This window comes from Pseudochaenichthys georgianus, chromosome 16 (genome assembly GCF_902827115.2).
Source record: "Pseudochaenichthys georgianus chromosome 16, fPseGeo1.2, whole genome shotgun sequence".
Classification (NCBI taxonomy): Eukaryota; Metazoa; Chordata; class Actinopteri; order Perciformes; family Channichthyidae; genus Pseudochaenichthys; species Pseudochaenichthys georgianus.
Genome location: NC_047518.2, coordinates 22,601,166 through 22,617,051, shown reverse-complemented (window position 1 = coordinate 22,617,051; position 15,886 = coordinate 22,601,166). Strand labels below are relative to the sequence as shown.

The 15,886-nt window shown below is 41.0% G+C and overlaps 1 protein-coding gene across 2 annotated transcripts in view; it reads right to left on the bottom strand.

The window, feature by feature from the left end:
- The window catches only part of sntb1 (syntrophin, basic 1), a 48,864-nt gene extending 33,557 nt beyond the window's left edge, over window positions 1-15,307 (bottom strand). For both annotated transcript variants that reach the window (XM_034103157.2, XM_034103158.2), the window contains exon 1: window positions 14,526-15,307. In XM_034103157.2, the coding sequence (XP_033959048.1) occupies window positions 14,526-15,072 (547 nt within the window). In that variant the 5' untranslated portion in view covers window positions 15,073-15,307. The remainder of the gene's footprint in view (window positions 1-14,525) is intronic.
- Between the last annotated feature and the right edge of the window lie 579 nt (window positions 15,308-15,886).

Here is a 15,886-nt window from a genome sequence, read left to right as displayed (position 1 = left end):
GATCGCTAGTCGTCCTGAACAATCTACTGGATTCGGGTATGTTCTGCCGCCCGCTGTGGACATCCCTTGTACAGTTTCGGAGGTGTTGCACAAACAATTGCTGGTTGCACTGTCGCGGACATTCATTTCGGAAAATGTTTGTCTTTCTCACATGCCTGCCACGATGGTCCTTCAGAATTGTTTTTTAAACTCTAATCTCACTTTCGCGAAGTTTGCTGGTGACTCTAGAATAGCTAACAATATAATGTGTTGATTAAGAGGAAAAGGTGCTTGGTATTTTTATTGTTGTTACTATCAGGAAATGTACAGCCAAATCCAGGTCCACCTAGCAGTATTAGTCAAATAGCTACTCCTGCTGATTTTATATCTAGATCTGGGCTAGGTTTAATTCATTTAAATGTGCGTAGTCTGTTACCTAAATTAGATTTTGTCCGTATTTGGGCGAGTTCGACTGATGCTGATGTCTTTGTCTTATCAGAAACGTGGCTAGATAAATCCATTTTGGCCTCTGACATTTACATAAATGGTTACAGTGTATATCGTACTGACCGGCCTAAAAAAGGTGGTGGCGTTGCCATTTATGTGAAAAATAAGTTTTGTGTAACCAATATGGTTTCCAAATCTGTTAGTAAACAGCTAGAATTTTTAGCTGTGAATATTGAGGTAACAAAGGGTCAACAGGTCATGGTGGTGGGCTGCTACAGGGCCCCTTCGGCTGTCAAGGACTCTTTATCGTCATTGGCAAAACTGTTATCACAACTTTCCTACAAGGAAATAGTGCTGCTTGGTGATTTTAATTGGGACTGGTTAACTTCTGTGTCAGAGGATTTTAAAAACCTGTGTACCTCTTTGAATTTTACCCAGATTATAGACAGTCCTACTTGCCCAAATATTAAGTCCCCAAATAAATCCTCCTTAATTGATCTAATTTTAACAAATGTTCCACATAAATACTCATCTGTGGGAGTATTTGCTAATGATGTGAGTGACCACTGTGTTGTAGCCACAATTAGGGACACTAAGGTCCAAAAGGTTAAACCACGTATCATCACAAAGAGAGACAAAAAACACTTTGTGGAGCAGGGTTTTTTACATGATCTGTTTGATTTTGATTGGGGTAAAATCAATCTGTGTGCTGATGTAGAAACTGCATGGTCTTATTTTTATCTTGGTTTTATGAAAATTATAGATAGACATGCACCTCTGCGTAAATTTAGAGTGAAGGGACGAAACAATCCCTGGTTTTCTGCTAAGCTGTCCAGTCTACCTCATGAGAGAAATAATGCTTGGGTTATGGCTAGGAAATCAGGCTCAGAGGTAGAATGGCTACGTTTTAGGCAGCTAAGAAATAGCTTCACATCTCAAATAAAAAGTGCTAAATCAAAGTACTATTTGTCAGTTACCACAGAAAACCTGAATAATCCTAGGAAATTTTGGAAAGCCATAAAATCGATTTCCACTGGTGATATCCCAAATGAGCTACCTCCGTGCCTCACCACCGCATCTGGCATTATATCATACAGGGCTACTATGCTAAATTGCTTTAATAAGCATTTTGTGTCCTGTGGCTCTCTGTTTGATTCTGTCACTGACTGTACTTCTGCTTCTGTGAACGCTCCAATCCTTGACTCTGTACAATGTGGTCTGGAAAACCCTTTCAGTTTTACTCCTTTAACTATTGGTATTGTTCATGAAGCATTATCCAAGTTAGATCCTAGGAAACCGGCTGGCCCGGACAACTTAGAACCTTTCTTTTTAAAGATAGCTGCAGATTTTATTGCTCCACCTCTTACTTCTCTTTTTAACCTCTCCCTCAGCACAAACACAATTCCAAAAGTATGGAAGTCTGCTTATGTCTTGCCTTTACTGAAAAGAGGGGATGCAACTATTTTAAATAACTATAGGCCAATCTCTAAATTGTCAGTTCTGGCTAAGGTGCTCGAACGACTTGTGAGTGAACAAGTAAAGGAGTTTTTATGTATAAATGACATCCTGTCTAAGCATCAGTCAGGCTTCAGAAAGCAACACAGCACCATCACTGCAACAATGAAAGTGGTAAATGACATTACTAGTATTTTAGATAATAAGCAGAGTTGTGCAGCTCTGTTTATTGACCTTTCCAAAGCGCTTGACACCGTTGATCATCGCATCTTAAAGCAGAGGCTACTCAGTATTGGCATATCCAGCCTTGCAGTGGGGTGGTTTGTGAACTACCTCTCTGAAAGGTCCCAATGTGTTCATTTTTGATGGACTGTCTTCTGAGTGGTTAAACATTTCTAATGGTGTACCACAAGGTTCTGTTTTAGGACCACTTTTATTCTCCATATATATTAACAGTGTAGGTGATAATGTGGATGAAGCTACTTTACATTTGTATGCGGATGATACTGTGATGTACTGTGCAGGTCCCCCCATTAAAGAGGCTGTTGTTAAATTACAGGCTGTTTTTAACACTATTCAGACTCAGCTCTCTGAATTAAAGCTTCTTTTAAATGTGGATAAAACCAAGGTAATGCTCTTTTCAAAAGCAAAAAGACACCAGAGCCTGTTTTAGATATTGTAACTACGCAAGGAACAAAACTTGAAGTTGTTGCCTGTTACAAATACCTTGGTATCTGGCTTGATGATTGTCTCACTTTTAAACTTCATGTCAATAACCTGCTAAAAAAACTGAGGGTTAGGCTAGGTTTCTTCTACAGGAACAAGTTCTGTTTCTCGCTTGAGGCCAGGAAAAGGCTAGTCACTGTGGCCTTTTTACCTGTGTTGGGCTATGGGGATCTGATGTATATGAATGCACCTGCCAATTTCCTGGTCAAGTTAGATGCTGCGTATCACAGTGCACTGAGATTTGTGACAAACTGTAAAGCATTAACCCATCACTGTACCCTGTATGCAAGGGCTGGTTTGCTTTCACTAACTGTACGGAGGCTCAGTCACTGGTACATTTTTATATACAAAGCCATGTTAGGGAAACTTCCATCTTATATCTGCTCCCTGATCTCTCGGAGAATTGTAAGTGGCTACTGCCTGAGATCGAATGCTGTGGTTTTATTAAATGTGCCAACTGCCAATACTGTCTTAGGGAAGACAGCTTTTAGATGCACAGCTCCTCTGTCTTGGAATAGTCTGCAAATTAATTGGAAACTGAACAATCTGGTGCCTCTAAATGTTTTTAAAGCTCAGTTGGATGCTACTCAATCGGAAGCTGTTGGTACCTGCTTATGTGGATAATTATGTAAATGATGCTGTATGATGTCCTTTTGTTGTTCTGTTTATGTTTTTATGTTTCATGTGGAACTACTTGAACAGGTCTCCCTTGAAAAAGAGATCAATGATCTCAATGGGATTTATCTGTATAAATAAAGGTTTGAAATTAAATGAAATGAAATGCTCTGCAATTCGAGGAGTCTCCGGAAAATCTCTCCGGAAGAGCCAGCTGTAAAGGGGAAGAAACAGCCTGACTTGGGTAGTCAGCTGGAGTATTGACAGGCAACCTCTCAGCTGTGGATGACGTCACCGGAGGAGCAGTCTGTTGGTGAGTGAAAAAAGTATTCATTTGGGCAACCAGTTGTTGCATCTGTGTTGATAAGTCTTCCTGAATCCCGGCCTGGCGTCCTCTCATCTCTTGCATTTCCTGGCTGACTATGCCCAGCTGTTCCTCGTGATGAACAGCGCCATGTGCTGACAGAGCGGTGTGAAGCGTTCTTGGGTCTGCTGGGTCCATAATGGTCAGTTCGTTCTGTTACGAACACAGACACTTAGGATGTAGGACTCAATTGCACGACCCGGGAGACAGAGGTAAAGTATTTGTAAGATACTTTATTTTCCAATACAGCAGTGAACAACAAAAAGGGTAACTATCAATCTCTAGCCGAGATGACAAAAATAGCGAACAAAAAATGAAAGCGCTCACGAAGTGAGGAATGAAACTTTTCACGAGCACAAGAAACATCGACCTGACCATAGCATAAGACAATACGAACTGACAAAGAACACTGGGAGACAGGGGAATTTAAGCACAGGGTGACAAGACACAGGTGGGACCAATCAGGGGCGGGGCTGACACTGATGAGCACAGGAGACACAGGATGGATGACAGGTGCAAACAATCAAGAAGCCTGGAATGAGAGATAGCAAACATAAACAACATGAACCTCTCTAGCATTTCAGTCGGTGCACAACAGCAGCATAGAATAACCCGCATAGTCTAATCAGATTAAAGGGCGGAAAATCTATTTGATAAAAGGTGCTATACAACTGAATTCAATGGACTGAAAATAATAATTCTACTGCAGATGATGAAAACCTTGTCTGGTGATGTTTCTAAGGAGCCATACTTCTATGTGACACAAAAGCACATTTAGGATTTAATATAGAAAAGAGGCAAATGGCAGCAAGTGTAACAAAGCTTTCAAATTTGAGATATATTTATCAAAGTACGAAGATGACACGCACACTGTCTGCCTCATCTTCTGTGCTGCAGAGCATGATGAAGCTGCAAAGGAACAGCACATACATTAAATCCCCCAAATGTCTGTCTGTTAGGGGTGTAACGGTACACGTACCGAAATTATTCGGTACGGGCCCTTCGGTTCGGCACGTGTGTACCGAAGTGTACCGAACGAATATAACGTTAAACGTAAAAAATTGAGAACGTGAACAACTTCTTGGAAGTAATCTCAGGTGCTGCGTCGCAGCATTCAGAGTAATTTGCTCACATTGGGTTCATAGAGCGAGCAAGTCATTTCATTGGACGAGAGGAATACTATGAGAGCTGGTCACAGGGATGCGTTCAAATGTAGTCAGTAATTTGAGGAACTGTCGAAATGGCGAATGCAGATAAAGTTGAGCTCGAAAATCCTCCAGTATTATTGAAGTCTCCGGTTTGGGAACATTTTGGTTTCGCAGTTACGTACAGGATGACGGACAAAGACAGGTGGACCGAACCAAAGCTGTTTGTCGGCATTGTTCAACTAAAATTGGTTACGCGGCTGGCAATACATCAAACTTCCACACTCATTTGAAAAGGCATCACCCGAACGTGAATATCACCGGTACCAAGAGAAAAAAGACTGAAGTGCAAACCCAACTCCCACTAGCATGTAAGCCTCCACCACTCGCAAAAAGTTCAGACTGAGCCAAAGCTATTACAAACGCCAAATATTCTTATGTTGCCATGTTAGCAAAGCGCTACCTGGCTGTATCTGCTACCTCTGTCCCTAGCGAGAGGGTTTTCTCCACAGCAGGAGACATTGCTAGTGCCAGTAGATATGCCCTTTCGGCAAGCAATGTGGACAAGTTAATTTTTCTTTAAAAAAACATGAAAATACAATGACAAGCAAGTCCTAATGTCAAACTGGCTGCTTAGGTACTAGTACAGTTCAAATACAGATTATTTCAGTTCATCGAAAAGCTGCACCTTAATGTTTATTTTATTATATTTTGTATTTATTTGAGTGAATATTCATAGTTTAATAATAATTAAAAACCCAAAACTAATAGTTTATGTTTTGTGAGTACTAGTAGGCTACAGTAAAGTTCAAATACAGATTATTTCAGTTCATCGAAATGCTGCACCTTAATGTTTATTTTATTATATTTTGTATTTATTTAAGTGAATACATTATTCACAGTTTAATAATAATTGTTATTAAATGTTATTTTTTGTGATAATTTTTTCTGCTGTACCGAAAATGTACCGAACCGAACCGTGACCTAAAGACCGAGGTACGTACCGAACCGAAATGTTTGTGAACCGTTACACCCCTACTGTCTGTGCCAGTGATAATCCAGCACTTCTGACAGACTTTGGAAAGGATCTGACAAACAAAAATGTTCAGCAAGTAAGCATATTTTTAGACTCCTGTTTTCAAATGTACTATTTAATTGTAAGATAGCGGCCAACAGAAGCAACACAACAAAATGGTCAGTGAACAAGAATGTGCTTCTTCAAAGATTTGATATAAAGATGTGATAAGCTTTATAAAAGAGAATGAAACAATACAAACACAGTGGCTGTTGGGAATATAATTAATGCATGATACAATCTTATCGGCTAAATACATCAACTGGCAGTTTGAAGACATCAACTATCACCCTTGGCAATAAACCCTTTATCATATTTTAAATGATTAATCAATTAATTGATAATGAAAACGATTCTTTCTATTGCTAATGAGGAATGAGATGAGAGGTTCACCAATGGCCAAACAGCTTAGTCTCTGTGATTTACAGTCCACTTTATTACCTGACTCAATTGAAAACACTCAATCAATCAAATGCAGCTATTACGCAAACATATTTAGTGGTTGATTTGTCTTTGGTTAACCTTTACAATGACATTTTGAATGGAGCAAATGTACACTCATGGACCAGCAGCCTCACTGCGCCCAGAAATAAAGCTTGGCTGTTTCCAGCGGAGGGGAAAATAAATGGGATGGAGTCGGTGTGATCATTACAGTGGAAGTGTGTGAATGTGTGTGCGTTCCCATGGGTCGTGTTTCTATTCCATTACAGCACCAACACGGCCAACTCTGCACAATAACCTCAATAGCACAATAACAACTCGGAGAGGATAGGCCTTATACCGTTTGAAAGCAGCAGTTACGTAAATCAAAACCAAAAGATCCAAATGAAAGGCTGCCATCACCCATCTGTCGGATTTTAGTTTCCATTTTTCTGTCTCGTGCTTAAGAAAAAAGTGAGATCATGCCCATACAGATGCAACTCAATCTTTTTCAGTATGACTCTTAGTCTCCACTGAGGGTAGAAACAGAAGCTTGCTGTTTCAGTAGTTGTGATTTAGATGTCTCAATGTATCACCAGAGAAAAATTGTTCAACCAACCAGTAAAAAAGCTACTTCATTTATGCAGTTTGAAAACCATTCAATAAAAAACACGGATTATTAAACTGTGCTCAACTCGAACACATTTTCAAAATGAGGCTATTTTTTCTTCAGAGGTGTTCAGATGTCTCACACACACACACACACACACACACACACACACACACACACACACACACACACACACACACACACACACACACACACACACACACACACACACACACACACACACACACACACACACACACACACACACACACACACACACACACACACACACACACACACACACACACACACACACACACACACACACACACACACACCACACACACACACACACACACACACACACACACACACACACACACACACACACACACACACACACACACACACACACACACACACACTTCTCATTGTGTCTTTTACATAATGGCGCTTAACAGTATTTAATGGTGTCTGAAGTCACTGGAAGTTATACCATATGCTTATAAAGGGGATTTGTTATTTGGTGAGGAGGTGTACCAATGAAAAAAAGAAACCTCCTTTTATTGAGCCTGTGGGAGAGAAAGTAGAAGGTTTGACGTTGGTAAAGCTGGAATAAGAACAGAGCGGGGCAAAGAGGCAGGAAAAGGGGAAAGACTCCTCTGATCGCAGAATGAAGGCTTTTACTCTGTCGGCACTGAGCAGGTAGCTGGACCCTGTGGCAGCACAAAATACCTTTTCAAATCCACCCTCAAGACGTCTTTTCGTAAGATTTTGACCAACATATCAAAGAGTTCAAATATCGCCTTAACTGAACAATGAACAGTGACTTGGATGGAGGCCCTTTTTATAGGAGGAATTTGACCAATACATTTGAAATGTGCGTGGGTAGAATAACTCACTGACACTGCACTTGATGTCAAACAGTTACTAACTCTCTGCCAGCACTGAACTTTTAACAAGAGATGTTGAATATATTTTAAATCAGAAAGAAGATGATGGTAATTGTTGCTAAAATGTTAAAGAGATGGCAAAGGTGAGCTGACACACTGTTTTGGAACCTATAGTTTAATAGCTATACAGTAGGTCTTCTGTATACAAATCATATTACTTTGGCTGTACGTAGGAATTTAAAAATGTAAATTTGTACAGAAAGATGAAAATACACATACAGTAGATGTTTACTCCACACTGCGTTACAGAAAGACTATTATATGTGACATCTCCATTACAGTAAACAATACCATGGATATTAATGGACAAATAATCTCCCTACTAGGATTAAATGCGCTGAGAAAAACAACTAAAATCCCATTTTCTCAAATAGTGCTGAGGCTTAACTATGTGCATTATTTACTGAGTGTATTATTTGTACGGTAAAGAATGACCTTATGCTACATTCAACTTTATAGTTGATGCTCTTATTAAAGTATAGCATAAGTACAAATGTTTGTAGGGTAGAAGGTTTTGTTCACAGCCACATCTGTGTAGCTATTTCCCCACTTTCTGTTTGAGACCAGGACACATTGTTTAAAAGTCAAAAATAATTTCAAGTGGTTAACCTGCCAGTTTTCATTGTAATCTGCGCTGTGCTGTAAGACAGGAAACGTTATTATCATCAATCTTTAAACCAGTGAGCGGTGTGTTTCATTGAGCAGGTTTCATTATTGCAATAAATGACTACATAAACTAACTTACTCACTCACTCACACACACACACACACACAGAAAGTGAGAACAGATGCTTTACAGAACATGTAAATCTTTGTAATCATCTACACCAAAACTGATTCAACAATCAGTGAAGCTGCAAAACAGACTTCTTATTTGTCACTTTTGATCACCCTGTTGAATCTTTTTTAGGCATAAAAGTCACACAATGCTAACACCAGGACACACACACCAGTATTGAGTGTAGCATCAGTCTAGACTACATATAAACCGTCACAAGCTCCTAACCACACACTTTGCATCACACACTGCTGACAACAGCACACACACTCATCCAGATATCAGGTGATGACAGGTAGGGCTTGTTAAAGGATCAACAGGGGAGCTTACAGGACACTGACTCATTTCCTGTCAGCCAAAGTGTAGCAGATGTTCTTAAATTGTACTCTTTTCTTGATTTCTTCTGCTTTTAAATAACAGCTTTTTGGACATGATGCTTACAAATGATACAGTCTGATGCTGTGTGTCCACACTGAAATAGATTTTCCTTACAAAGTGAAACTACTACCAGTTTCAACCTGGATTGTTTTTTCTCCCACTATACCCACTCGTATTCATGCATTCTGACAAAAAGCTGTCTCAATTATTTATATATGGGGGCCAGTAGTTAGTTGACGGTAGGCTGAACCATTCACCCCAATATTGTGTACTCTTAGTGTAGCAACCATCATTTTGATTTCTCTACCATAGATGTGAGAGGGGTAGGGAGTATGAGAAAAATATGGAATTTAAAAGGTTTTGGCGACTGTGTCTTTTTACTTTCTGAAATCAAAACTTAACAGAAAGGGCATATGGAATGTATTAAACAGTGTGTTTGTGATGGAATAAAATGTACACATTGTTACATATGAAATGGTAAACCCACCATCAATAAAGCTATAAATTGCAAGAGTGGAAATCTTGCCAGGGGCAGCTAGAACAAAGCAGGGCAGATCTTATGGTAAGGTTGCATTCTATCAGCTCTAGCGTTTGCATAAGATAGCCTTGATAGGCTTCACAGTAGTAGGTATTATTACAGCCTACTGTTAAAGAAAACTGCAGAACACTTTTGACACACCTTTAATGGGAATAATATAATGAGTATTCTCAATTAATCTAGCTATAGTCAACCTGTACTACTTTGTGGTCAGGTTACAGCAAGTCAACCATGGGAATTAAGTCTTTGTTCAGCCTACACGTAATTCAATGAATGATCAAACAGGTATAATCATCAATCATACAGTTATACTATGAATAATCTGACCCTCATTGTGTGGGGTAGACATCATCTACATCTCCTTCTGGCTCTAAAATAGACTGTAATCAAAACGTGTTAAGAGCTTTACATATGAAATTATCCAGTTTTAATTATAGAAAAGTGAATTGAGTTACGCAATTCTCCAAAGGAATTGTTCTCATCTTTTTTTATCCTATGAAAGTGTTCTTTGTTCTGAGGGAAAAGATACACTTAACACCCCCATGATTCAACTGCATTTTCAATCAGCATTGCATATATAACAAAACAATTATGAAAAACAACACGAGGCGAGCAGAGTAATCAAGGGTGTGCAAACTGGGAATTGAGAGCTGTAAGAGTAGTTATCCATTACTGACACCATTCATGAAGTTATTACCACCGGCAGGTAAAGGGGAAATGGCTCCTGATGTTTTCATCAAGGGCATCTCATAGGTTGTCAATTGGCCATTCATTTAGGGAGAGAAATAAAGTTACAGTGTATGGGCAGGACCTGTTGACATCTGGCAGGCATTACCGCAGCATCCGGACTAAAACCACCAGACTCAGGGACAGTTTCATCCCACAGGCAATAAGACTGTTAAAACTGTTGAAGCAAAATCTGTTAAAACACCTGAACAGTTGAAACAACATCCCTAATATTCATCTGGCTGCTACTTAAAAAATATTTTTAAATTATTTATCTATTTACCTAAATATCCTATTTCAATAACTTGCATATAGACTCTTATTGCACTATTTCACTATTTTAAAACTATTTTTCTTTTTGTATTACTATTTACTTGCACTATATTTTTTCTGTTTATCTGTGTTATTGTGTTGCTTTGTTGGAGAAGCCTGTGACACAAGATTTTCATCGGCATAACTACACTGTAGTTATGTTCGTATGACTAAAAAAAACCTTGAACCTTGAACTATAGGCGCTTTCACACCGGAGTACTTTTCCCCAAACTTTTCCCTTTTAGTTCCGATAGTTCCTGGGATTTTGCATTCACACCAAAAAGAGAACTTAGTTCATGAGAACTTTTACCCCCTTTTCAGTCCCTGCTAGAGAGGTGGTACTTTCCTGGGGAGAAAAAAGTTCCAATTTATGATTGGCTGGGCGGATTGCAAACCACGCCCCGTAAAACTGAGAAAAGTTTTGTGAAGCCGCCATTGTATTTGCTGGCATTAGCATTATTAGCATTAGCATTAGCCCAGTGCACCAACGGAGAGAGACTAACTTATGGCAACACAAAAAAAAACATGGGAGCGGTGGAGTGATGAGGAGGTGTCGGCGTTCTGGCGATTTACTCGGAAGGCCAGTCCCCAACTCCGGGGACTTCCGGCCAGGGACTTTGGGTGGCAGTATACGCCGTGAAGTTGTTTACGGCCTGCCAGTAAACCCAAAGCAGAAGAAGAAGAAGTGACGTCAGCGGATTCTTTTGCGTAATCTTCCCTCAGGGACTTATTCCGGTGTGAACGCGATCTGCTCTTTCGTTCCATGGGGGAACTAAGTGCTGGGAACTAAGTATGGCAAAGTACTTGGTGTGAAAGCAGCTATTGGGTCTTTTTTGCATGTCTTTTTGAGAGAGAAGTTCAAGCTTTTTCCATTATTGCTCTCCTTCAAGTGGACATCTCACTTATGACAGTTTTCTATTATCGACAGGTCTAAACGTCTGCTGTGAAAGAACAAGGCAAAAAGCTTTGCATATTGTCTGTAACAAAAATATGCTTAAAACATTGGCTGCAACTCTCTATAAATCTAACAATGGCAACACGTGGGGAGAGGGGGTTCAAACACTGTTTTACAGTTCAGCAAGCACTTTGTTTTCGAGGATGGTGGGCAGCCGGGTGCTGTTTTGCTTTAGGATCAGACTGTGATGTCTAATTATAACACAACCTCCTACCAATAGCAAGTAACATAGGCCTTTTCCCCCATTCGTTTTGACTAGTCATAGTAGCATAAAGGCACAGGTGTTACTTATAGCATAAATGATGGCTCCTGTAATACAAGTGACTAAGATAAGGTGCCCTGATTAGACAGTGCTTCAGATGGACCTTGTTAGCTAACCTAGCGATCTCCAGTGTGACTCTCAAATTGCAAGTACAAACCTGTGACTGTATTATTTATTGTTTTCCTATGATATATAATCAAAGGCGTTATTTGTGAACAACAGATTTTCACTGGACCTCAATAATAGCACTGGCTGCAGTTCCATAGGCGCTTTGTGGAACAGCTGCAGAAGCACCCTGATTGGTCCCTAAAGGGTAATTCACTTCAACATGTCAAGCTGCATGCTGAGCAACAGAACAGAGCCGGACAAACCCAGTGTCTCAGGGGACACTTTAACACAGCAGATGCTCTCAGACAGTGGGGCTTGAACTGTGGTCCTCTCAGTTTTCGGCCACTGGGTCAATCTACTGCTCTAACATAGCCTGAAGGAGTGAAAAGTCGCTGCCTATTCTAGCTAAATGTGTTCTCCATTTCTTTAAACAAGGTTCCAGTAGGGCTTGCCTAATCTATGGTTGAAATCACAAACACACACGTACAAGCTCTCTTACGTACACAGTCACAAAATGCACAAACATGCTCTGTATTGTACACACAGAGTTGCAGAACCCTCTCGAGACGTGCACCATCAGTTGAATTAGATGTTTCCTTCTCATACTCTTTCTCAGAATCTGTCTTAGAGATGCTTCATACTCAGGCGTAAAATCGAATACATCTCCCATTTTAATTGTTTTTTTATTTGGAATTAGAGTTAACATGATGGCTTACGCATTAAGATCCACGAAACCCCTTGAAAACACTTTGAAGTCATTTGTACTATTCCTCTATGCTTCACTGCTTTGCCAAACGCAAATTATCTGTGTTAAATTGCACTTCTTTCTCCCTGTTATCCTTAAGTTAACCCTGGCTGTCATCTTAATATCAGACTGTTAGCCTCCCTTGTTAGCTCCCCTTCCATTCAGTCTCTTTCTATCTCTTTCCCTCACAGCACTTTGCCCATTAAATTCACATTTTAGCTCCGACTCCCCTCCCATCTCCCTCTCTTCCTTCCTTCTTGCCTGCTTCTTTCCCTCTCTCCTCCTGTCTTATCTTGGTAAGTTTTCAGCTGGGACCTGCTTTTTCCTCTGCAATGTAGCCGCTTATGTCCCCCTGGGAAGGATCATCACCATGTGTGTGTGTGTGTCTGCGTGTGTGTCTGTGTGTAAGTGTGCATGTGTGTGTGCGAGAGTAAGAGACACTTTGTTCTTACCATCTTGGGTCACAGGAACAGGAATAAAAATCTTAGGGCTGGGCACTTGTGTGTTACATTTTCCGGTGTGTGAATGCTTTTTATATTTCTGCTTGAATACTTGAGTATATGTGTGTTTGTATGTGTGGGTTTTCAGGGGACGAAATAGTGTCCTTCCCTCAGGGTGGATTGTGCCTGCAATTATCCTGATTCTATCTTCACTGCAATTATCCTGATTTTATCTTCACTTTGGCTAAAAATTGCACAAAACTAACTGGGCTGCACAGTTTGTGTGAGTGAGTTGAAAGTGTGTGTGTGTGTGTGTGTGTGTGTGTGTGTGTGTGTGTGTGTGTGTGTGTGTGTGTGTGTGTGTGTGTGTGTGTGTGTGTGTGTTGTCTATAAGTGAGAGACACTTCAGGAACTCGAGAGCTGATTTGTTCAAGCGTGAGAGGATAAGAGACGATATAAGCTGACCTTGTATGATCTTCCCATGGCCCCTCTGGTTGCATAGTTAGTAAGTGTTAACATACTGATCTGAATCTTAACTTATTTTGTGCAAAAGACAGCCATTCAGAAACTTGATTACCACCCAATTGTGTATAAAATGTATAAAGTAGTTCCCCCTCTTCTGCTGATGATCAAATACATTTGAAAAGCTTAACGACAGTTTCCCATCGTGGGAGATTGTTTGGCGCCTACAAAGTGAGGCACTGTTAATGAAAAATGTAAACAAATGTGATTAGATGAGATATGGATAAGGCTGGTGTCATAACCACCTGCTACCTTTACTCTTGCTACCAGTCAGCACTTCATATCTTTGATAGAAAATAAATAACATTCTAGCAGAGGTTTTCATTCCCAGGCTTCAACACTCAGAGCCCTGCTGCTTTTCATTCTGTTCCTCTTAGGGAGTGATTTGCATCTGGGATACTGAGTGAATGCAATTAACTGGCAGGTACAATTCAAATATTTGCAATAGGTTGTGTCATGAGGACCACTGACTGGTCTGCAAAGGAATAATGCATAAACCAGCCCAACGCCAGTAGAGGAAATAATAAAACAAGAGGGATGTTAAAATCTCACAGGACCCCTCTCTGCAACTAGGTAGGTTGAAAGCACGTGTGTGTGTGTGTGTGTGTGTGTGTGTGTGTGTGTGTGTGTGTGTGTGTGTGTGTGTGTGTGTGTGTGTGTGTGTGTGTGTGTGTGTGTGTGTGTGTGTGTGTGTCCTTGGGGATCTTTGAGTAATGTTATATTGGGTCTCCAAAAGAACCTATGAAAAAGCTGAAACGCACACACTGATCTCTTTTGCTGTACACTCCTTCACTAAAACATATCAGTACACACACTCATATCGTTCTTCCTAAAATAAGACCTTATCTTGTCCAATGCACGACAGGAATTGGGGCATGAGGTATGAAAAAGTTAGGATTCCAATGCACAGTCTCTGATTCACATCTCTGTCTAAAATGATTTTTGCCATCCACACAGTCTCAGCTTGCCTACCTTCCAGTGTCACCTCTCTCCCGGCCCGTTTCAGCGCCTGCACAGCCTCGTCATGGGTCGCGTCCCGCAGGTTCATGCCGTTCACGGACAGGATGGCGTCCCCCACGTACAGAGCCTGGGTCTGATCCGCTGCGAGCCCTTTGAATATCTTACTGATGAGAATGGGCATTTTATTCTCCTTCCCGCCCTTGATGCTGATCCCCAGTCCCCCTATCTCCTGCTTGCTCAGCTTGACGCACCGCTTTCTGTTGGCGATCGCCTCGGGCACTCGCTCCGGCAGGTCCGTGAACGCGGTGCGCACAGTTTGGGGGCCGTTGTTGGAGTTGGTGTTATTGTTGTCCAGGTAGGATCCGTTGGTAACCCCGTTGGAGTTGACATTGTCGTCCCCGTTGTCGTTTACGCAGCCCTCCTCGCAGCTTAACGTAAGCGCTTCCTCGTTTAAGTTGACCAAAACTTTGTGCCACCGCTCCCGCACCAAAACCTCCACAAATCCACTTTTTTGCACTCCGAAGGCACCTGAAACTCCCGTCTCGATTACCACCGCCATCTTTGAAGCATTTCTTTAAAATGATGTGATTTGGTTCCCAGCACGCTCTCACACATTAACTTCCCCCTGTCTCCCTCTCACTCAGCGTGGACTTTGCCCCTCTGAAGTTTCTGCGGGACTTGTTAGGAGTGCCGACCAACCAGCCCGAGCCCTTTCGGAGAAAGCTGCCTGCCACTCCGCCTGCCAGAGATCCTATCTGCGGGATGGAGTTTGCTCCCCCCGCCGTCAGCCGATCCAGATCCTGCAGGCACAAAATGTGTTAGTAATTTCCCCCCAACATTTGAGACTTGACAGTTGTTGAACAAAAACACTACAAATTCACCGAAAAAAAATTCATTTTACTCGTATCAGGTTTCCAACAAGTACATACAGTAAACTCTGATGTTATACATTATGGGTAAGCCTGTATACCGACTTTGAAATCAATATTTGAATAAAACAATTACAAGGGCTGGTGAGTGATTTGGCCACGTGGAACTGAAGAAGCAATAGGAAAGATGACATTTCCATTTCTTTAAATAAATCAACTGATCTGAAATATGAATATAAACTATCCAGTCTTCAAATTCCCAGTGAGACCCACTTTGCTGAGCGCGTTCACGTTGCAGGCGTGAGACCGGTTACGCGCGTACAGGAATGCGCCTGTGCCAGTTATGATGTTTAAAAGAAAAATAGAAAAAGAGCATTTTGTTTTGGAAGATCTGTCACGGAGAGACCACCTTCTGAGAATTTGCTTTCCAACTCTACTTATTAGAGTTATTTCCACACAAAGGGACACCCGCGTGCACTGTCAATCTTGAAGGCTCTACCCTGA